The 24,739-nt window shown below is 44.4% G+C and overlaps 2 protein-coding genes across 3 annotated transcripts in view; both read right to left on the bottom strand.

Moving 5' to 3' along the window:
- Positions 1-12,750, bottom strand: part of fgd (faciogenital dysplasia) — a 53,783-nt gene extending 41,033 nt beyond the window's left edge. Inside the window, exon 1 of the mRNA XM_053424776.1 lies at positions 12,435-12,750. Within this exon, the coding sequence (XP_053280751.1) occupies positions 12,435-12,456 (22 nt within the window). The 5' untranslated portion in view covers positions 12,457-12,750. The remainder of the gene's footprint in view (positions 1-12,434) is intronic.
- Positions 12,751-17,840: 5,090 nt separating this feature from the next.
- LOC128442133 (protein bicaudal D homolog 2) overlaps positions 17,841-24,739 on the bottom strand; it is a 43,714-nt gene continuing 36,815 nt past the window's right edge. Inside the window, exons 10-11 of one of the 2 annotated variants that reach the window (XM_053424400.1) lie at positions 23,387-23,618; positions 17,841-20,078 (exon numbers count right to left, since the gene is read on the bottom strand). In XM_053424400.1, the coding sequence (XP_053280375.1) occupies positions 20,076-20,078; positions 23,387-23,618 (235 nt within the window). In that variant the 3' untranslated portion in view covers positions 17,841-20,075. Of the gene's footprint in view, positions 20,079-21,863; positions 23,619-24,739 lie in introns of those variants that run through there. The other variant, XM_053424399.1, reaches the window with a different exon arrangement.

Raw genomic sequence — 24,739 nt, 5'->3', positions numbered from 1 at the left:
AGTCTGAATTCAATAATAAATATTTGTAAAAATGTGTCTATAAAGTGACATAAGGGCATCGGATTTAGATGTACATACAATGATTACTTCGGTTGGGTTTTCACTGCTGTTTGTTTGTTTGTCTGCAGGACTGATTCCCATGAACCTTAGTGGAAGGATACGCTACAGGCCGGGAAAGAACCCATTCCATTTTGGTGAAGATCTGGATCAGGGGGCGGATCTGTGATTCCTTTTAACATAGAGCGATAATATTTTCCTTGATTTCTTCGAGAATTATGTGTGAGTGTTGATGAAAAACACAACATGGGGGTTGGTAGGGATTATTATGAGCAATTTGGTGCAGATCCAAATTAAAAAATCGAGATCTAGTGGGTTTAAATGGGTTTGATGGGCTGCCTGCAGGGCAATAAACCTGTAACTACCACCAATATGTAGCTGAGAGACACAAAATGGCCTTAGCTTTAAGACTTGCAGGTTTTAATTTAAAGGAGCTGTTGTCTGATTATTTTATCTATAAAATACTATAAACTGTTCTAGTGATATCAGATAAAAACTGGTATAACATATCTATTTTTAGTTATTGCAGCTATTGACTTATGTTAGGTTCTACAATTTCAAGATTCAACCTTAGTCTAGATTTGATACTGTAGCTGCTGCCATGAGATTCTAAGATAAAGGTTCGACCTTGCTTGGTTTAATTCATTACATATTCACGTGATGATTTGCCCCAGTTTAAACTTCAGCCTCAGTGGAACAATTTTAACATAATTACAAAGGTCTCAGACATCTTTTATTGTATGACCTGTTTTTCACAACGCTGCATCTATTGAACCAGAGGGGCAGGTTAGTTAGAATTACCAGCCCTCAGCAGTTCAGTAATGATCTGGATGAGCTCTTCTTCAGCTCCTCAGACAACATAAGCAGGCAGTCCTGCAGACAGGGGAGCAATATGAGAAACAGAAGATAATAAATACATGGGGGTTGTTATATGAATGGGATCTCTGTGTGGAAGTCAGGTTATTTTATTTTGTTAAGCAAAGCCTATATGGACAATGCAGAAATAGTTAACCGTTGATTTTAGAGATTGATTTTTCCTGCAGCACTTGGTTGTGTTTGTGGTTTTTGTTGGTTGGTTTGTAAGTTTGCATGAAGACGCAAAAACTGCTGGACAGATAACCAGGACACTTGGTGGAAGGATGCGATGTGGGTCAAGGAAGGACACATTCAATTTTGGTACGGATCCAGGAATTTCATTTGACTTTCTTTATATAAAATATGTCCTGGATCTAGATGGAAAAAAGCAGCTTTAGCATATGTAGGGGTCAGGGACTGGTGTGTGAAATGTGCTGCAGCTTGATTGTAATTAAGGGGCCTGTTGGGCCTGGGTGGAGGTATGTGCTCTATACTGAGTGCCCTTGTAGTTTCCACTGTTACCCCATGGTGTGCATGTCCTTGAGTATGGTCTTCAAAGGTGTGATTCGACTGAACCTCCCTGTGATAGTTTGTACCTATTAAAGGTGTGACTGTGTGCATGCCAGTGTGTGTGGGTGCCTGCACGTGAGTGTGTGTCCACCCACAGTGCATCTGATGAGCTGCAGGCTCATCTTTCCCTACAGCGCCCAGATGGCCTATGATTATGCACGGCTCAGTAGAGATTAGTGTGCAAGCACAGACAGAGCTGGAAACAAGAGAGTAAAAATAAATAGTTCAAATGAGGAAAAGGCTGGCACAAAGCGATTTGGGAACATCGGCCATGCAGGGTCAAAGAAAATGAGCGTGTGTGATAGTGACGGGTGGCTAGCGTCACCCAGCGCAGCATCAAAAGAAGACCAACGTGCAGAAACAACTCTTCATCTGCAGGGAAACATGAAACCTTTCAGCTGCAGATCATTTCCACTGTTCTCTTTGATTTTTTGCTTTGTTGCAGAACAAAATTATAATCTCAGATTTCATGTGTTGCATCATGTTTAAGGGGACGAGGCGTGAAGGGGGTAGAAGGTGATGGATGACGACGGTCTGCGTGTGTGTGCGTCTGCGTGTGTGTGTGTGCGTGTGTGTGTGCGTGTGTGTGTGTCTGCTGTGTCTGATGGGAATATCTCAGGCAAGGAATACACACGAGGGCATTTATCACCAGCAACATTTGACATGATTGATCGCACGCTGGAAAGCAAAGTACACCCTAAAGAGCAGTGTGAGAAATGATCAATGCTTCACTGAACCAACAATATTTAACTCTCACTGTGTTTACTGGCCTGACTTGCTCTGGAGGGGAATCTATGCTATTTACACTGATATCTGTTTGAACGGTGCCTCTAGACAGAGTGGGTGTTAATTTTATTGAGTCATAAAAACTCCATGTTGCAGAATTTCATAAACACTTTTATACAGTAGTCACCTACTGGGCACAGATGCAGCGACATGCCTGTGACTTCAAGACAAAGGACGCCGCACAGTGAGAACACAGGCAGAATGCAAAGCATCCCAAGGTTGCTCTTGTGAATGAATCAACACATTCACACCTCCGTCAGCTGAAACCGAGATCAGCACTGCACTCATATTTCTTCCTCTGAATGAGATCCAGCTATGACGCATGCTGCACCGAGAGTCGGTAAAGAGAAGCAGGCCCACCAGCTACTTATTGTAATAGGGTTGAATCTTATTGTGGTTATGAGTGCTTTACCTATAAGTGTATTGCTGGCTCTCTCACCCAGACGTCAAGTAGATTAGAGCAGGATGAGTCGCGTCTGGCTGTTTTGTTTTTGTGTATCCGGCACAGCAGCAGAGTCATGCTGCAGGAGACTAGCATAGTGTGTGTTTGTGTGTGTGTGTCTCTATGTGTGTGTGTGTGTGTGTGTGTGTGTGTGTGTGTGTGTGTGTGTGTGTGTCCGGCATTGATAGATGGCAGTTTAACAACCTCCAGCTCATGTACTACATATTCCAAGGGTATTTTTGGAAGAAATGAATTACAACGATTTAGCTCCAGGCATGAAAAGCAGCAGACAGAGCGCCAGTTTTTCAGAAAACCAGCTGACATGTATGCATGCATCTACACACACACCTACCAGACACACACACAAACACACACATCCATAAAATCCAGATCCTAAGCCGCCTGTGGCCGTTTTTGTTTTATTACATTTGAACCTTTCAGGATCAATGTTTACCCAATGAAGGGTTTGTCAGTGTATCAGGAGCTTGATGAAAAAAGAAAATGCTGAAACCCTGAAATTGAGGAGGTTGATCGCAGCGGGCCACAGGAACAGGATCCATCTGTGTGGATGTAGCTCTCATCTCCTCGTTAGGTGCAGGGTGGTGCAGCCGCCCTGTGATGAGAGCCGGGAGAGGGAGCGGCGCGGTGCCGTGGCCGCGGAAGCCCACAGGTTCAATACCCGGGTGACAGTTTAGAACAAAAGGAGGATCTCAGGTGACACAACTCAACACGAGGAGAGGGGAAGCTCTTAACTACTGTCGAAAATGCAAGTCATCGCAAACTGCAGCCATTGAAGTGGTAAATCAGAGTCCACACCCCGCTGCGATTTACTGCCATACGGTTGTATGTCGCCGCCAACCAGTGCAGTGTGAGTGCCTCCAGGTGCCAGCTAATCTCAAAGTCCAAGTGACAACTGGTAAAAATGTATTGTTCAAGAGGCCAAACAATCGTGACCTTTGACAACACGCAAGGTAAAAAAATAGTTTTGTGAGGTCAAGGATATCTTGACCTTTGACCTCCTAATTATAATAAGGTTGTCCTTGATTAAAAGTGAACATTTCTCTGGACGTTCCTGAGATATGAGTTCACGAGGCAGAAAATGTGTTTTTAAGAGGTCACAGCAACCTTTACGTTGTTTTTAAATGTGCTATATAAATCAAATTGACATTGACATTGACATTGACCTGTGACCACCAAACTATAAGCAAATTTGAAGTGATTCTTGAGATATTGTGAGTTGCCGGTGTGGAGTCATAATAAAACAGTTCTACTTTGTCTCACAAAGTCATCACAGAGTCAGAGTAGCACAGGGTGATAAACGGCTGCAGAGAAGCACAGACTATAATCGGAAAAAGCAGAGGAGATAGCCGAGGGTCAGGCTGAAGCACATTGATGTCACCCAGACTGAGAGCAGCTCGACGGCTGAGCTCCACCTCTGTCTGGAGCCCAGAGGGAGAGAGTCAGTGAACCGACACGGAGTCGTGATGACGGACAGAAAACTTCCCGAACACATTACAAACAAGCTGTTTACAAAGATGTTTTTAAGATTTGGTCATGAAGCAGAACCAAAGGCTCCAATTATTTTTGGCTTGTGACCCCTTAAATCATCACTCGATGCACCAATTAAAACAAAAAGCCTTTCCATCGTCTTTTCTTCAATAGTATAATGTTTCTTTTACAGGCCTGTTTCCCCCATCTATTAACTCACAAGAAAAACAGTAATGAAAAATAAACTACTTTATGTATGAGAAATTATTTAACCCCAGAACCCCATTCATTTATTTGCAACACCATGTGGGAGTTCCTTCCCCGAGACTCTGGTGTCCTTAGTGATTATTAATTAACGTTAAGGGAAGTTCATGGTCTCCTGACTCCTTCTGCTGCTGCTGGGTGGGATGAAGAACTTAACAGGAATGAAATAACAGTGCCATCTAGTGGTACAATAACAGCTGCACACTCAGCAGAGCAGCGTCAGAGACATTTCTATGGAAAACTGCTCTGGTCGGCAATAAGATCCACATCTGATATAAATCACATTTGAACGAATAGAAGAAAGGGTTCATGGACGAGGTTGTAAAAGCTTTTTCTCTTGCTTTATTAAATGAACTACTGAATCAGCGTTTTATGAATGACGGTAAAAAAGAGCTGAGATTTAAGAGCGAGAAGAAGATTCTCACGAGCTCAGTCGAAGGGAGAACCAATCCGCACTCATCATGTACCACAAATGGTTTCCACTGACAGCAGCATCTTTCCTCGTCAAAACAGCAAATTACAGGAGGAATAACAAGAGGCTCGTAAAGGCACACTCGTGGCAGTTAGGACTTTTGAACGAGGGGGGGGACCATAAACTGAATGCTGCCAAAAGAGAAAGGCTGCTAACAGAACAACTTTCACTATCTGGCAGTGTCTTGTGGGGAACTAAATGAGAGGCCTGTTCGAGCATCAGCCTGGCGTTTGAAAAAAAAGGAGCTCGTCTGTGTCAGGCTGAGACTGAAGAACAGAGCAGGGAAATGTGTCCTGCTGACTGAGAGGCCCCGAGGCTGCGTCGCACATTTTTGAAGTGTTAAAATAAAAAATTATAATCATGTGTAAATGTCAAGAGGGGCAAATAAGTGTTGGGGCTTGGCGGCTAAATCGACTCTAACCCAGATTTATTCCGTACCAACAATACTGAGGGTTTACAGGAAGGAAGAGGAGAGGGAGAGAGACAATGGTTAATGACAACAGAAGGGCAGAGCAGAGGGGGGAGGGGGGGGGGGGGGGAGGAGGAAGGGCACCCAGGGGAGAGAGCTTGGAGAACTCCACACAAGCCTTCTTTGTTGGCTGCAATCAGCCAGACTAGGAAGACATTTACAACATGGTTTATGACCCTATCAGGTGAGCCAACGTGAATGGCGGAGTGTGTGCGGTGATTAAGGAAGGTCGGTGGGGGGGGGGCTAAGGGGGGCCGAACTAAACTTAGCTGAGACATTAAGGACATTAAGTTCTCAAGAAGCGCGTGTACAGTTTGAAGGGTTGTTTTCTTTAGATTGAATTTTTTTTCCCCCGAGCCTGTGGTTTAAATTTCACACTGGTGTAAAAATCTACTGCTGGAAATCTGATAATCAATCATCATTTCAGTGTCTGGAGGCCTGAACAGAGTCAGCACGAGGAAACACAGCTGCAGGCAGCAACTGCTTTGACAGACAGCTTCCATAATGTAAGAAAACACCGTCTTCACACCGTCCACGTCTGGCTACTGGATGCTGCAAATCTCAAATCTCAGACGAGTGTCCTTGAAATCAAAACCAGGGAGTTTCAGTAAAACTATTCCTGCTATAAAAAAAACTGAATCCCACATGAAGTAATGTAACCTTGATAAAAATAATAAGCTTAAGTTAGTTCCTGGAAGAGAAAGAAACCTAGAGAGAAACCCACGGAGACATGGGACATAATAAAAATAATAAATCTAAAAACTTAACATATATAAACTGCATAGGCTTATTTCAATATTTGACATTTTGTCAAACATTGAATATAAACATGAATAGCAACAAATACACAAGATAAACAAACTAGATCCTGATAATAATAATGTCAACAAATCCGATGAATAGACCCAAAGCAAACTGCTCTACTCCATCGCAGCGACGTCAGATTCTGCAGATCAGGGATCTGTGGACTGAGTCTTCATTTGCAGGGTCTCAATTACTGCAGGTCACTTTCACAGTTTGAGAAAGAAAACTAAAACCAGCATCACCACAGGCTGAGGAAACAGCCCATTCCAATTAGGCAGGTTTAGAGCAGGCTCTGCACATGTTTGGTCCATAATGGACTTCTATCACACAGGAAGTTAAATCAAGCTTTTGATATAAAGACAACTCTTCGGTTCAATCAATTGTTGGAACTGGTTTTCATGTCCCAGGACCCGTCCTATAGATTTGGTTATTGAACGATTGTGACCAGGGTATTAATGCACGTTAATGCTCCTCATCGAACCTAGAGGTGACCTCCACCTGGCCTCCATCTCCTCCTCTTCCTCCCTGCCTCCCCCTTCCCCTGCCTCACCCCAGTGTGTGCAGGAAGCCCTGCTTCTAGAGAGCCTGCTCTTCTGATGATCAGAAAGGAAAAACACAATGCCTTCAGTGTGCTAGAAAGGAGCTCCACTCATAAAACACACACACACACACACACACACACAGAGAGAGAAATAGAATGGAACATGCTTTTACTATTAAGGATTTTTTTTTTCCATATGACTTTCCCAGGAAAATCCCCCTCATCAGGGTCGGTCCAATCGAGACAGACAGCAGACTGGATGGAGAAGACACTCCGATACAGACAGACACAGACGGCTGTGCAGAAACACTGACCTTCTCTTCCTGTGACTAATGCCCCAAAAGAGTTTAGAGGGTGAAAGGTCACTGAACTCGACCCTTTCTCTTCTCTGTTGGGCTGATTTCTGATTATTTTTCCCATTTTTAGAAAAAGGCCTGAAGGAACACTCCCGTCTCTCAGACACTTGAACCCAGCACTCCTTAGCCTCTGACTTCCATACAACTCGATCTACCTCCACGACCAGGATGGGATTTATTTATTCTCATGGGGAACACTCGAAGTTTGACATGCCTGTCCCTGATTGGGTGACACTGAGTATAATTCTGTTCATTTCTCGAAGGCCTCAACAGTTGGTACCATTTAGGAAATCTAGGTCACTTCCGCCTTCTGTGTGCGTGTGCGTGTGTGTGTGTCTGTGTGTGTGTGTGTGTGTGTGTGTGTGTGAGTGTGTGTGTGTGTCAGCCAGACCCTACTTCAAGCCAAGAGACCTCCAGTGTAAACACATATTGCAGGAAGGACCGCTGCTCCGAACAGAAACATCCTAATACCAAACAGCATTCGACTCAACACTCCTGCCACCCCTGCTGTCACATTCCCGCTCGTTCCAACTACTCTGGGAATACTTTCGAAACACTCAAAGTGTCAGTGTGATCTTCTGGTGTGGACGGACGTGGCCTGTGTGTTGCATCACAGCGATTCAGACACCAACACTATAAGGCTTTCCAACTATGGTTGCTGTACTAGAGGTTATTAATCTCCAAACTCCGGTCAGAGATTAAAAAAATGTTCATTGATTTGAGGGAATTTGAATGAAAAGAAATGGCACATTTTGTTTGTATGGTTCCCAATGAGGTCGTCAAGTCCCTTCATGGGGTCCCAAAGTAAATCTACAACAACAACGGCACTTAAGGACAAACTGTCTTCTTTAAATTCAATCTGCATCAAATTGCAGACACTCCCCTAAATGTGCCTGATTTATTTTATCAAGATCCATGAATATTTCCCAGGGAACACTGTGGTAAAATCCTTGGTGATCTGGATACATTATGATGAGTTCTTCTCTGTTCAATACCACATCCTCTTTCCAGAGTTTGTGCTAACCTTCCTGTACTTTTTGTGTAATACTGCTAACTAACAAACAACTTAAAAGGGCACTCAGAGAGTGAATACCTCTTCTGAAGCCCAACAGTCTCCTGATCTGGATACGCACAAAAAAATGAATGAGTCCTTCATAGAGCCAAACCGCATCTTTCCAACAAGTTTCGAGGAAATCTTTTTTTGTGTAATCTTGGTTACAAACAGACAAATGGAAAGAGGTGAAAACATAACCTACTTTCACCTCTTGAATGTTCAATCCTTCAAGTGAAACTAGCAGAGATCTTTGTTTGAACTACTCATAACTCAGGATCGTAAGTTATGACGAGACGTCACGAGCAGATATGACCTCATGTTAAGGCCTTGAGTCCAAAGGGTGGGGAAGCCCAGTGTTGTGGACTACGTCACACCACACAGAACAGTTAGGTGTGGTAAGAAGTTGTCACAATGTCCTTTTAGACAATTACTGCGCAAACATTGCTTTATAATTGCATATGCTATGACAATTTCAATGCAGAACAATTGGAAACACACCTCTCAAAGGAGCGTGCCTGCCAATGACTGAAGAACCTGTTGAGCAGGAGTGTCAATATAACGCCACGGTGTCTCCACACCAGCTTATCGTTGTAGAAATATCAAAACAAACAAGTTTCTGATCCTCCCTGGATCAGTCTCGCTCCTGAAGTCATCATCCTCCTGTAGATGTGTCTGATGTTTACCTGCAGTATAATGTTAAACCAGCAAAGCTAATAAACCCCTGTCTTATCTGGTGCAGAGGCGGACACGAGGTCATTTAACACAATCACTGTGACAACTTCACATGAAAAGAGGGTGTTTACAGTCTGATAGAGAGCGCAGGAAAAGACAAGGGGGGAAGCCACAAAAAAACTCTCTCAAAATGTGGTGTTAGAAAATGGTTCAATCACATCAGAGGCCCCTTTCACAAGCACCCCCCCCCACACACACACACACACACACACACATGTATGTACACACCTACACAAACTCACACTGCAGGGCTGTCTTAGCTGAAGACACACACATGACCACCATTGGGAAAATCAATGTGACACTCAGACAAGCCGAGGGAAGTTTGGCCACAGGAAGTCTTCCATCACCCAACACATTCACTTCTTATCTGGAGAGGGAGACAGCTTCCCAGTTTAACAGTTCATTGATATTTTTATATAACTGTCTTTTACTCAGATGTCATTAACATAATATTTGTTTTTAGAAAAGTAGATGTTAATTTATTATGTCCACTTCAATCAATGAATAAATCGTACCTGGTGATTTGGACTGTCTCCAGACATGTAACACTGCAGTACAGTGTATACTGGAGTCTTTGGTTCATAGATCATGTTAGATTATCTTTCCTTATTAAAGATGATCTGCTACCTGGATCGGAATAATGCCTCTGCTACTGCTAAAGAGGATCAGGCATCAGCAAGTAGCACGTCTACGTACCGATCCAATACAGAGTCTTTAAAGTATATTCACTAACTATCAAACATGGACTGAACTCCAGATAATTTCAGGAGATTATTCGGATGGGGTTATATGTGAGAGCGCTAATATCCGAGTCAGTTTCTGCCGACCTTCTCCTGACATTCCTGAGATTTTCCTATCATTGTGATCCTGACTGACCCGGGACAATATCCTGCTGCATAAAGGGTTAAAAAATGTCAGACCCAATTGTGCGGTTACTCTCTGGCGTTCATGTTTGAAAGCAGCTTTGGTTTCACCCATTTATTTCCCCTGAAATCCCCAAAAGCAAGATCAGTATTGTAGCGTTAGCCACGGCTAGCTGTAAAGACCAAATTTGTCAATGAGTCCCACAAGTAAAATGTCGATGTGAACTGTAGAGAGGAGTGACACTTGTGTTGGAAATAACAACACTATAGCACTGGGCCAGACAACAATGGAAGACATAATTACTGTGATACAGGGCTGGTCACATAAAGCTGTTACAATACAATATATATGTTGTTGTTTCCTTAATCACTGGTATCGGTTCAGGACTTGATATCAGCCAATAACTCCAGGTATCTGAATGAGAATCGAAAGGGGGAGAACTGTATCGGAACCTCTCCAGTCGACGTGACCCAAAAAGTCAATCGTCTTCCATTTGACTTTAAGCAAGAGGACAGACTTTGGAAGTGAGAGAAACAGCAGGAGAACCTGAGCTGAAAACCAAGTGGGAACAAAGGGAGCCGGGCAGATCATATTCTCACCATCCTCTCCTCCAACTCCCGTGTTCTGTGTTTATCTAACACGGAGGGGAGATGTTTACATTGGCTTGGTTAAACACAGCCAGGCCCAATAGCTTTTGTTAATAATAAATAACCTAAACAGTCAGTCAGGGGACGTCCACGCTGCACCGGGGACTCTGCTGCCAAAGAACGTCCACCGCCGTCGTCCCACATCTGTCGAGCGAGACACGTTCGCAGAGAGTGAAGTCTGTCGAGAAAACTTTATGGAGTGGGAAACCAGTCTGAGGCTTGAGGTGGAACTCAAACTGAGAGGCGTGCTATCTATCCGACCGCAGTTTATTTGTGATGTGGTCTATTTTAATAGATTCTCCGATGATTTGATGTGAGCAGCCTACAACCCTTTTGACCCTCCCATCGTAAACATAAAAATAAGCATTAGAGAGTGCACGGGCTGGTTGGATTCCCATGAGGAAGGAGGAGAGTTGAGGGGAGTTGAGAGGAGAGAAAAAATTTGATATATTTCATCCGACGGCAGTTGCAGCCAGGACCCGAGTGTGTGTGCGTCTGTCTGTGTGTGCGTGTGTGTGTTGGGGAGGGGATTTAAGTCAGGCAGGGCGATGAGGGGGCAGACGAGATTGATCTGGGACAGTGTGGGAGAGAAAGAGGGAAGTGCAGGGAAAAAAGAGGGAGAGACCGAGGCCTTGGGAATGAATGTGTGTGTGGGAGAGAAACGATACACCGCTGGACTGCCGGAAAAAAGAAAGTCAGCCAGGAGGACGGCGGATCAATTCCTCCCCCGAGTCTCACAACAAACATACTTTTTTTTTCTGTCTCTCTCTCACTCTCTCTCTCCCTTCTCTCTGCATAGCTCACCTCTGCTGCAGCCTGATATCGCCCCATCAGCACTCCATCCCTATCACTCTTATACCCTCCCCCTTTCTTTGTCTGCATGCTAGCACTGTATTCTCAGGCCTCCTGTGAACAAGCCCCAGATTTAGCTGATATTTGAATTGGAGTTCGGTTCCTGCTGCAACGTACTGCTGTGGCTACATGGAGGGGAATACTAAGCCAGATGCCCCAGATGTGTCATCTCAACACCACGCAACACACATCTGGACACGGAAAGTTGATTATAGACCAAAAAGGAGTTATTATCTTCTTGATACTGGTAGAATACAAATTGAGAAGCATAACATCATAAAAATGACCTGTGTATGTAATAAAGAGGAAATGACACATTGATACACACACTTAACCTCAAAGGTCAACACAACCCTGCATCACATACACACACTCTCCTCCACTTAAATTATATTTAAAACACACACACAAACACACACACACACACACACACACACTTTTTATTAAGACATTCATTGACTTCCACTCATTTTGGACAGCCTAACCGAAACTGTATCCCAAACCTGAACCAGGACCAATTCATGGTTAACTCTAACCTGAACCAGGACTAACTTTACTTAACTTAACCACAAGTCACGTGTGACCTTGACCAGGGGTTCACAAATTAAGTTTTGTCTCATTAGGACGAGTATTAAAGCTGGACAAGGTCCTACAGAGCTCACACACACTATAGCAGGGAGGAGGATGAATGACTCCTCTCAAAATCAGTAATATAATTGTGGCGTGTGTGTGTGTTTGTGTGTGTGTGTGTGTGTGTGTGTGTGTGTGTGTGTGTGTGTGTGTGTGTGTGTGTGTGTGTGTGTGTGTGTGTGTGTGAGTGAGGAGGGGGCCCTGCGTCAGTCTGGGGCAATTGAGAGGTCAGAGCTCCTTTCCTCAGGGTTTGGCACAGCTTTGCTCCTATTCTTGCCATGTCAGCTCCCGACACAAGTGTGTGTGTGTGCGTGTGAGTGTGTGTTCGAGCAACAGCCCCTCTCTCGGTTGTTGTGGGGCTGCTATAGGCCTGCAGCTGCCCCGCTGACAGCTGGCAAAAGCATTTTGGAATTTCAAATCCTGTGCGCAATGGAAGCCGTAGCCATTTGGGGAACAAGTTCAGAAAAGCTCTCCCAGCAGAGAGTTCCCTCTTCTTCTTCATTAAACAGAGACAGAGAGGCAGAGCGGTCTGTGTGTGAACAACTCACCAGTAGCTGAAACCCCCTGCATCCTGCACAAACTTCGTCTCCGGCTCTTTTCTCTGCGGAACGCGTCCTTTTTCCTCTCGGAGAAACTGGCAACAACAGAGGCTCCTGCGCACGGAGCGTCTCCACTTCTCCTCCTTTCGTCTTGTCCCAAATAAAAAGAGAGAACCGAGCCTCACACACACTTAAGGTCGCTTCATGGTTTCCCTACGGACTCCAGCGAGTTGTGCCCGGGTCCTTTTTCTTGTGCCGAGTGGCGAGCAGGGTAGTTTCCTCCGTGCGCTCCTCTCTCCTCCCTCCTGAAGCGAGAAGCCTCCTCTCCGAGCCGCTGGAGCAAAAAAGAAAAAAAAGGGAGATGCGCGCCCCCGCCGGTGCGACGCGCGAGCACGACAACCCCATTCATTGGGTGAGTGACTGGTAGAATGAAAGATATGTATTGGAAAATAGAGAATAATCCAATAAAAGTTATTCTTGGACTCATCGCTTGACTTTAAAGGGATAGTTCACCCAAAAGGGAAATTGACTGGGGAGGGGTGGGTGAAGTGTTTGAATCCACAAAACCCTTCTGGAGTTTCAGGGGTGAACTGGTTGCAGCCAAATCCAATACAATTACAGTAACTTGTCACAGATTCTTCGTTGATACCATGTTATTAGCCTTAATGTCCTCAACAGGAAGTAGTCGTGTCATCAACAGGAAGTAGTCATGAACCTGGCTCTAGAAGAGAATAACAGCAAACATTCTGACTGAAAACATGGTGGAATTGATGCGGTTTTGAGTCAGATTTAAAGGTCTAGGCTTACAGATATTGGATGAAACCACCGGATCAGTAATGAGGCACTTCATATTTTTGTTTCTATTGTTTCTTTACATTTGTAGAAGGGTTCACCGTTTATTAAAATCTTATTATATTCGGCTGCAACACGATTTACCCCTGAAACTCTGAACCCCTGAAAGTGTTTTGTGGACTCAAAAATGTCACCCACCCTCCATTGGCAGAGTGGTGAGTGGATAGTTTCACTTTTGGGTGAACTATCCCTTTAAAGCATCTACCACAGTCTCAGAGTCAGTTTTCTACCAGGCTACATTCGCAGCCATGATGTGCCCACTGGCACAGAGAGGCATGACATGACATGACAGCGTCACGCGAACTCATGAAAGGGATGAGGCCTATTTCCAGAGATGGCTCTGCTGAGAGAAGTCCACAGCTGCCTATTAGTGTGGAGAAAGAGGCCGGAACACAAATTCTAACTGGCGACGCGTTTCCATGTCGCTGCTCCTCTTCTAATTGATTATCTTGAGTTCCCAGGCAGCTGAACGGATTCTGTCAGCTGCCTCTGAGAATCTCTGCAAACAGTAACAAGAAACTCACAGCAGCAGGGGAACAAGTATTGACTTTGCAGATCATTATAGATATAAAATTCCATTTCATTTCCTGAGGGGTATACAAGGTTATACGGGCTACAACCTATGGTGGTAGAAGTGCATCTACTAAGTACATTTATTCGAGTACTGCAAGTACAAAAGGAACTGTTGGGTTTCTTTATAATATTGTAAGGTTGTAAAGTCTCACCCTTAATATGCAAAGGGCCTCGAGATAATATATGTTGTAATTTGGTAACGCAAAAATACTTGCTACAGATTTCAAATGAATGATCCTTCTGGACTTTTACCCATAAACACTTTGATTTGTTGTAAATATTTTTCATATTGTCTTTATACTTTTACTTCAGTGAAGGCTCTGTGTGCTTCCTCCACCACTGCCACTCTGTGTGTGTCAGTAGTAAAGTTTTCAAGCAGGAGCCCGACTGTGTGGTCGCGACCCCTCCTCACCGCTCTCTGTGTCTGCCTGTCCCCTCAGCCCTCCGTCTTTATGAAACCCGTGTCGACTCGGCCACGCGTCATTAACCTCTTTTTGCTGCACGCTTTGCATCTGTCTCACATCAACACAGACAACAGCAGGGTCTGTAATGGTAATGCCCCCCCCCCCCCCCCCCCCCCACCCCCCCTTGCTCCCTGACTGCTGTGCACACAAAGCCATTGACATACACACCTCATGTATGAGCTCTTCTATATCTGCTCTGATCACTTCATTTGCCAAACAGGGCCTCCATTTGGCAGACCCAAGCAAAAACAAGAAAAGAAAACACATTCTCCCTTTTTCACTTTAACCTCTTCCCTCTTTACTTAGGAGGATAATTCTGAACATGTCAGTGCGGAGTCGGAAAGGCCAGGAGCTTTGTGGATGACTGAACTCGTGTTTTAAATAGACCAGGGGCCCGGTGCCCCTGTTAGTGCCTCAGAGTGCACGGAGCTGCCTGTCAGTGCGTCTGGGGCATGCTGGTCCGCAGAACACCAAGCAGCCCCCTGGGATACATCCTCCCAGAAGGAACAACAGCATCCACAGAGAGGAGAGGAGGAAGGAGGAAGGAGGAAGGAGGAAGAGACCGGGGAAGGGAGTTGAAGCAGGAGGGGGAGAGGCGAGAGACACACTGAGCAGTATTTAAAACAAGACAATTAGGGACTAGAAGAAAAGGAACTAAGGCAGATGAGCAGTCAAGATGAAGAATAGGTGTGAACCTGGCACGCATACGTGTGAGATGAGTCTTTAACACTTATCTGAAACCGTCATGGTGTAAACGCCTGAATCAGATGACTAATCACACTGTACTGAGGTGCTAGGTTCTACTCCTTCACTCCTTTTCAGGTGCAAATTAAGCCTCCTCCTCCTGCTCATTGAATCCACACTGATCTGTGGCTGTGGCCCTTTTCTGAGACTTCGATAATCCTGACAGATCCGTGAGTCACGAGGACGCTCACACCCCACGTCCAGTGTCAGGACTGAGGAATGTTTTAATGCATCATGAGGCTGAGCTCACACTCCTCCACGGGCCATAACTGAGTTAACGTCCTCTGGAATCCTTTCTGCTCCGTAGGGCTGCTCAGAAACGTGTGTGTGTGTGTATGTGTGTGTGTGTGTGTGTGTGTCTGAAGTTTCTCCATGTGAGGGCCTGGGTGGTGCTGAAGTTGTGGAGCTCCTCATCCACAGCAGCTGATCACGCTTCCTTCAGGCTCCACATGACTGTATCACATGACGGCGCAGGCACATAAAGGAGACTCTTTGTAAGTGCACACACACACACACACACACACACACACACACACACACACACACACACACATACACATACACATACACACACACACACACACACACACACACACACACACACACACACACACACACACACACACACATTCTGCCTCTGTTTTAAGACCAACGCTGAACCCACTGACTAACTGCCCATGGAGATGTCACCATTTGTAGTAGAGGGACCCCAGGTGGTGGATTTTAACAGTGCATCATAAGTGAGACAGCAGCTCTGCAGAATGAACCGCTCCCCCTGCGTCCAGAGCATAAAACCACCGCACCTGCGTGTTAACTGATAACTGAGGACTGATGTGGAGGAACAAACCCCACTGACCCATGTCTTTCCCTCTGCCAGTCCAGCCCTGCATGGGGAGGATGTGAGAGGAGACTGGCACCAACAAAGGGCCCCTCTGTGGCCACAGTGATGTCACTGGCTGTCAGGGACATTGACGTCTTTTCATTAACACTCTGACATTCAAGCTCAATCGGGCTGGCACATGTGAAAAAGCTGTTTCACTGCTTTTTACTGCTCCGGCCACAGCAGCGTGTGGGTGGGCGACAGTATCACTAACAGAAGATATATTAAGCTTTATTATTACGGTAACTGGAACTTATGTATGATTGGGAGGATGTTCCAGTGCATTCAGTTGAAGGAGAAGTCCACCAATATTTCACACATGGTGTTAAGTTCATTAGGAATGAGGAGCATGGACCACCCTGTGTCTGCTGTGTTTCTGTGGGGAGCTTGCAGACTGTAAAAAGCACCGGGAGGCTCTTCTGCAACCACCAGGAAGTATGTGGAAAGATTGTGGAGGAGCTCATCCAGTTTGAAAACACAAGATAAGATAAGAGGGAGTATATTGTCCCGGTGGGGAATTCACTTTGGACATGAGTGTCTGCAGTGTAAACACACAATCAAATGCATTTTTCGACATAAAAATCTGATGTTTAGCAAGTGATAAGTAATAACAACGACCTCGCTAAAGGATGAAGAACTATTCTGAGGCTGATGTTTGTGTGTATTATTTCTCCCAATAATCATAAAAACAACCTGCTACAATCCTGTGAACTCAACATTCTTGTGTTTACTTTATTTATCTTTTTCATAAATTAGAGTGAACACATCTCTTCAGTTAAGTCAGACAATTTTTTCAACTATTCAACTATTTAAATGTAGAAAGAACTATTTCATTTCAATTGTCATGTTTAAGTTATAAGATCTCAAAATAAATTAAGTATATAGAACTAAGTTGTAAGTGATTTTAATGAGATTTTCAGTAAACGTAACCTCAGACCAATAGTTATATGAACCTAACTTTTTCCAGGAGATCAGTTTACTATAGATTGTTTTGCGTAAAATCAACCTGTCAGATTTTACAGTTGATAGAGTACAAAGAAATAGGAAAAGAGAAGAGAAACATCCACTTGAATGCAACACAGTGTTAAATAATGACTTAAGTCGAACATCACGACAGATGGTGTTAATAAAGTGTTCTTGATCTCATCTGACGCGGCTGCATCAGAGAGAAAAGGGTGGAAACCACAGATATGAATCATGCAACTTTATCTGTGCGTAAGTGGAATATTCAATAATCTTTCTTTAGTTGCAGAAGGCTACGTTACTTTAACCTAATCAACTTGACAATTTAAAGCTGAAATTATATATTTGATCTCATATGAATCATTATAAATCACTCCTGGGCTGGGAGCAACTGCATTGTGAGCACGAAAGCAAGTATTTTAGCAGCTTGTTAAAGAGCCTGTGAGCATTTCTCTTGTATTTTAAATCACTGCAGTATTAATTAGACAGCGCTCGGGCCTCCAGAGCCTGGACAGGAAGTGCTGGGTGCACCAAAGGTCAACAGGGCGGCTCTCAGCGCATGGGCGTATCACCAGGAGGCAAGGGGGGGAGAGAGGAGGAAAGGAAAAGAAATGGGAATCGGAGAAAGGCCGAGGAGGGGAGAGGGAGCAGCGAGGTTTAAGCGACACAGCAGAGAACAGGCAGGGAGAGAACGAGGGTCTGCAGCAGCGCCGGGGGAGGAGGAGGTGGTCGAAGTGTTTTTTGTGCATTGTGTGAAATGTGATCATGTCCTGGAGCTGTGTGCTCAGACAGCTGGGAAGTTCCCCCTGCCCCTGGCTTCCAGCTGGGAACACTCTGAGGAGACTCGGGGGCTGCAGACCATACACTCTCCTGGTTAACCCTTCATGTGCCGCTGCTGCGGTGGGAGAGGAGCCATAAATAACAACACTGAAAAAGACCTTGAGATTTCGTTTTTTTTATTTATTGATTTTTTGCCAGTATGACTACCTTTACACAGACATACCACCTCCCTCCTGCAAAACAAACAAAACACTTTCATGGGATTAATTCATCAATAATACATGAGACTTTTGTCTCGTCTTTTCGTTTTTCTTTTCCTTCTTCCTCATCGTTTTTTGTTTTCGAACACCCTGAAAAAAAGATTTAATATGTTTGTTTTCAATTCTGTGTAAAGGTCCCATGACTGAGCAACATGCATATGACATTTAGCTGTAATCATAATGCACATTATTGATAAGAATACAGTACTGCATGACAATTCAAATAAATACCAACGTACAGGTGAAGTCGTTATTTCATATAAAGATATCAAACCCTCATTATGGATCAATACTGAAACACAATATGACAATATCAAGTTCGCACAGCTAATCTTATTATGACAGTGCTATCGCTTCCAGCAAACAGAAAACTTTTTCTTTTTTAAATGTAAAACTGTATTTGAATTGCACTTTTAGTTTTAGCTTCTCGTCCATATTGGTAACTTTAACGGCCTCAACAAACAAGCATTGGCTGTAATGGCACTATTCATGCTTGTTGATGCCCATTTTGTTTTCTGTTTCCTGAAAACACAAGATGCTCAAAGATGACGTAAAAAAAGATTCAAGAATAGAAAAACAAACAAACCAACAAACAAACAAAACAAATCGGATGAAAAGAAGGATAAAATGCGCCCTCTGCACATTTTTTCCACAATACTACTGATATCACATTACCTTCACCAAACAAAGCTAGAGATACGTAGATGTTTCCAATAGTACACCGATCGACCCCAACACATTTGTTCAAAAACAGGAGGCCAAAGGGATTTCGTTTGGTTCCCAAAGTTTGATAAAAAAAAACAACCTCTTTTTTAATACCCCTGAATTTATTGAATGGATCACTGACCCGCAGAATTCAAAACAATTTCAGTTTTTGAGCTAATTTCAAAACTATTACCTCAACCATGCGGAAAGGGTTGAAATTCCCTTTTGCACTTATTGCTGCTCACAGTCATTTTGAACCCGAGGTCCTCACCTATATAAAAAAAACTGAAAAACATAAAAACACTATTCTAAGATTCTCCCTTGAAACAATGAAAGGCACTATTGGTCAGAAACGAAGAACTGAAGAAACCAAAAAACCCCGGCCGTGGCCCGAATTACACCTTTGTAACTGACGGCTTGTCTTCTTTCTGTCTTGATTCTTTTCAACCTAAACGGTGCACCAAGATTTGGCACGATAAACAAAGAGAGAATGAAACAATTCCAATTTGGAATTTAATTGTTGCACTTGCAAAGAATTCTGAGAGTCAGTGATCCCGCTTCAGTTGGAACGCCCTCGCTAGGAAGATAGGAAAAGCTTTTCACGTCGCTTGAGCTTTTCCCCAAAACACAACTTACCTATTTGAATCAGGGCGTTGTCAAGTTTCATTGTTATTTCGAACTATTCCTAGGAATAATAAATACATGAAAAAAGCCCAGAATTTGATCACCCTGGATTTTTTTGTAGAGAACATGGCAGTAGAACAAACACAAGAGAGAAACCAACAGCATAACATATGATGTAACAAAACAATAAAAGATAATTTCATGGATAAAATCTTGAGGATGAAGCCGTAATAGTTGCTCTATGGTTTGCGAAGCCCTTACCGGAGTCAATAGTCTCTTTAATTCCGATTTTCAGCAGGACGTATAATCCTATAGTTGTAATCTATACTGAATTACTCACAAACCATAGTGCTACCACGCTTTCCTATTGGTTAATAATAGTCTGTTATAGTCCTATATAATAAAAGTGCACAGATTAAGAAAATAATAAACTAAAACAACAAAAAAACACAAGATTGTGATTTACATAAAAAAAGAAAATACCCATCTCCCCTGGCTTCTCATTGGAGGGTTAGATTAGCCAATCGCAACCTCCCGTTTAGGAGGTCGACCAGTTCATTGAACTTGTGAGACATTGGCTTCCAGCAGCAGCTCGCACAGATGAGACTAAGTATTGCCTGCATCACTTTAGTGTTCGAGAGGAAGGACAGTTGATCCGACCCACAGATTTTAACAATTTTTAATTTTTTTTTGTCTTCAAGTCCAAATCGTCTACAGTGCTAATAACCCTTTCTCTGTGAACTCTATCGGCTGTGAGAATGGACCTTGTGTCGGTGCTTCGTCGTCCGCGCTGCGATATTGCAATTTACTGCAAAAATGAAGAAACAGATGATCAGCGTTAGAACTATTGATCAATTTAGAGCAACTGTTAACACGAGTCCACACACACACACAGACACACACAGCAAAAGGGCGGCTGTGGTTAGTCAGAGGAACAGAAGCCGACGCTGGGCAGGAGCCCCGGAGGCGAGTGATGTCATGTCAGGAGCGTTCGGGTCAAATCGACCTCGCCTGTACGCGTCTGAGGAGCTGGTGTGAAAGCACAGTCAACACGAGTCACCCTGCAGGTGCAGTTAGGAAGCCAACGACTCACGAGTACCACGACCTTTTCATTCATAGGACAGAGCTGAAGCCACATCCCGCCACCCGGTGTCAGAGGAGATGGGTTTTTCCCTTGTGCCATGCAAGTACATGAAAAACGGTTAATGTTTTTTTTCTTTTACACATGCAGGCTTACATGAAATCAGAAACTAAATGCATCATGGGTAGTATAACTGAAAGGTGAAGTGGGCGGAGCCTGCAAACAGAGGTAGGGGCCAGACATTGATTTCAAACCAGATGGAGCAAAGAGGGGATTCATTATCGTTGAGAGAAGGGGGTTCTAGTAACAATCCCATCCTGGGGTCTATCTACTGCTCAGTGATCCCACTGAGCCTATACAAGGGGAGAGGAGGGGTCAGGGGCTCGACTAATTTGAATCAATGTCCTCTGGTTGATTGTTCAACTAGTCTCTTCCTCCACAGTGAGTTTCTCCCTCAGGAAACTCTTTCACTACAGTATGAGAGTCGGCTCTCAGTTGGACATCTGGCTCTCCTCACCAGCATGTCTAGCTTTTTCTTATCTCCTCGCTCCCTCTCCCAGGAGCTGGTTTACACCACGAGTAGTTCTCCCTCGACTACTCCCCAAACCTTTTCTCTGTCAGCGCAAACTGATAGAAACTGAATATATCGCACTTGTAAGTTAAGTGAATCACAAGGTGAGTGATTGACCTCTCAGGAGGCTGCATTAGGCTTTTTTCTCTATCTCTAACGTCCATGCTGTGTGCTGTGGCTTATGAATGCACACTCAAGCAGGGTTGACTGAGAATGTTGTTCCATTTTCGGAGGCATAAAGGAACTCTCCTCTCTTCATATCTGAGAGGAAGGAATACTGTCGTAGGATCCTGCAAGATTATAACCTGAACATGATCATATTAAGAATATAGAGTACAATATATAGCTTAGTAGTAGTAGAAAAATTCTAATTTGATCAATCTTGCAGGATTTTCCTCACATCAACCCTGCTTTCAGCATCGTAAAGCTAGTGTGTCTATGATCCACAAGAAATACATGGATTTAAACACAAGCCCCACTTGTAGTTTTTTCCTATTTGCGTAATGCTAGCTTGCGAGGCGTTAAAGCTATTGTGTGGATACTAAAACAGAACGTCGCTGTGTCCTCACTCACCAAAACAAACACAAAAGAAAAGAGCGACCCTCCATTTGCAAAGGTTAAAAACATGACACACACATGAGGGCGCTTCATTTCAACTCTGATATACAAACAGGCGACAAAAACAAAATCAGGAACACAATGCACGCGAGGACTTTACCTGACCAAAAATATACTCGGTGGTCAATTTTCCCCACAAGTCCTCATTCTATTTAAAGGGTGAGTGGTGATGCTTCAGGGGCAAGCTGCTGACAATCTACAAGAGAGAGGGCCATTGTGGCGACCGAGTGACAAGACACAGATTAGAGACGTCAGGAAAAAGTGTTTTCATCCACATCAACACACAGAGCTCTTCAAAAACAGAGAGAGGATAGATGGGGGGGGGGGGGGGGGGGGGGGGGGAGACGGAGAAGCGAGGACATAGTGATCTCAAGTAGAGACACAGGACAGGACAGGGCTTTACATCAGCAGATAGATAAATATATCGAGTGTTTGGGTCGACAGGCACTTTTGCCGCGTGGTTGCTTGGTTTTCTTTGCACCTTCATCATCCAGAATAGATGTGGGTGCTTCTTATTGATTTGTGCTCTTCTAGGATTTGCACCATATTTAAAAAATCATCTTTGATCAAAACTATATTGTATCTCTGTTCACAGCAATCGTTATATCATTTCAGCAGAAGTAGCAACCTGAGGCACCAATGCTGAAGTGCACTTAATTTGGGTGTGGAGACCGATTCGTCGAACTTTCTTCTTCTCTTATATAATATGCTCTGAAGGAATCCATCTCAACGTAGTGGGTCACATGGAACAAAGAGCCCTCCTGCATCGCACCCCGACTCCAAATAACTCCTCTTTTCACAATGTAGAGCCCTGCAGTACATTTGTCTTGTACCACACACAGTTACAAACAGTTCAAAAGCTCATAAGCGTTTTTTAGCTGAAAAGCCATGCGATACTACCAACCCTATTGTATTGGTGTGCTATGATCACAGCTTCGAAACCATCCTGAAATAAACACCCGTGGTCACAGGTGCTCCTTATTGGCCCAAAAACAATTACATCAGAAAACCCACTGGCAAGTTTTAGAATCTCTGTGTAGAATCATTTTGTGCTCCCCGTGCAAGAAAGCAGGGGGAGATTGCATATTTCTTTTCTTCTTGTAAACATTTAAGAGTGACCTGATTAGACAGTGGGCAACTGGACACAGGTCAGTCCTGGGGGACCAGGACGGAGAGGCAGAGGAAAGAAGAGGGCTTTTTATTTCGAAAGGAGCACCGATGCCAACGGACGAGCCGTAGAGCAGAGGATGTCATATTTGGTTGCAAGAGCTTCAAACTGACATCCCCTTTTACAAGTCCCCCCCCCCCCCCCGCAATGTGTTACTGTTACCAGGCAATACACTCAGGGGGCAGAACAACCCAGCACAGAAGCGGCCGCCTTTATACATCATACGTACGGCACCTTGACAGCGGAAAGAATAGACACTCCATAATATCCACAAAACCCCCCAATATAACCGGGGCCCTATAATCCACATGCCATATATGTCTACTACAGTCCAAATGTCTAGTGCACCACTGTACAGACATCTGCATTCCCCTAAGCGTTTACACTAGCACACACGAGCAGCCGGTTAGTCACAGAGCAGTCCCTAGAGGAGCGCAGGCTGGCCAGGGAGCTAAGCGAGCGAGTGGGGCTCTTAAACACTAAGGCAGGGAGGGTTCGGCCGACAGGCGCCCTCCCCTCTGTACACAGCAGTCCCTTGCGGAGTCCTTGTCCGCCTCAGTCGCAGTAGATCTTGTACTTCTCGCTGCAGAAGACCACAGGGCCTCCCAGAATGCCATTGGGCATGGCGTTGTTGGGCTCTGGGCGGCCGATGCCAGAGCAGGAGAGACTCTGACTTACGTGGGGTTGGTTGATGGCAGCACTGGCGGCCTTGCTGCGGCTCCTAACGCGGCTGGCGGTGCCTCCACGGCGGGTCTGCTCGTGGTCAAACTCCAGGTCCTCCAGGCGCTGAGTCAAGGCCAGTTTCTGCTGGATGGCCATCCGCAGCAGGGAGTTCAGGGTCTTCTTCTCATCCTCTGCTGCAGCGAGCTGCCGCTGCATCTCATCCAGCTGGGTCACATACTCGTCACAACTGCAAGAGACACACACAGAAAGCTGTAGAGTCAGATGTGTATTCATTCACTTTGAACTGGTAATGTCAGGAAGATATATTATCCCGTGTCACACCACTAGGGGGGACTATCACATGCAGGAATACGATACAGTGCAATTCAATGGAGAAAATAATTTAGGATTTAGTTGTTTTTTTTTCATTAAACTATTGTAAAACTATGAATTTATCACACAGACCCGAGCTGCATGTTTTCAGATACTGACACAAACCCTCAATGAGTCAATAACTTTCATCATGACCTTTCCCCTGGTTGCACAGTTTTTGCCACCACCAGGTGGAACCCCTGAGCCACACAGGACAGATAGAGCTCCAGCTCTTTTACTCAAGGAATTCATGAGCTGTGTCAGGGCCCTTCACCAGATTTCACCAACTACAATGTTCACAGCTAATTTTATAAATAATTTGAGCAGATATTTTTGAAAAAACAACAATATCTCCTCATCTGTCTGCAGCTAATCTTCTCTTCACTTGTTGAATCTCATTACATATTTCTTGAATATGATATTCAAATCCATGCTCTGGGGGCTTGTATGACCACCGCATCAGGGTGAGACTGACATTCATGAGCAGATGAGACTTCTGTCTGTGCTCCACAACTCTATGTAGCTCAAAGCTCCTCTGAATATTATGAGCAAGATAAGAATAGATAACATAAACAAAGGATGAGAGCATTAACCCAGGGGTCACTGACAATATCCTCTAAGCGTCACCTGAGCAGCCGACTGAAGACGAGCGTCGGGGGGGGAAGAACTGAAGATGGTGAAGAGAGGAATATGGTTCACTGTGCTGGGCTGTAGCTGTTCACACCGTATCGCCACTTTTCCAGTTGAAGTGAGACTGTAGCACATGTTACTGGGTGCTGCACTGCGGCATTATCACCCGTCTCCCTGTGCCCTTGTGAGTGAGTGAGTGTGTGTGTGTGGGTCTGTGTGTGTGGGAGTGTGTGGACAGGTAGGAAACTGGGTCACCAAAATGCTTTTTGGGGTTTGGGTTTCATATCTCCACACACCATCTGCTGTCATGCCCACTTTCTATTTTCTTGCTTCTCTCCTCCACCTATCCCCCTTTCCATTGCCTTG

This window comes from Pleuronectes platessa, chromosome 6, assembly GCF_947347685.1.
Source record: "Pleuronectes platessa chromosome 6, fPlePla1.1, whole genome shotgun sequence".
Lineage (NCBI taxonomy): Eukaryota > Metazoa > Chordata > Actinopteri > Pleuronectiformes > Pleuronectidae > Pleuronectes > Pleuronectes platessa.
This window is presented reverse-complemented; position numbering and strand designations above follow the sequence as displayed.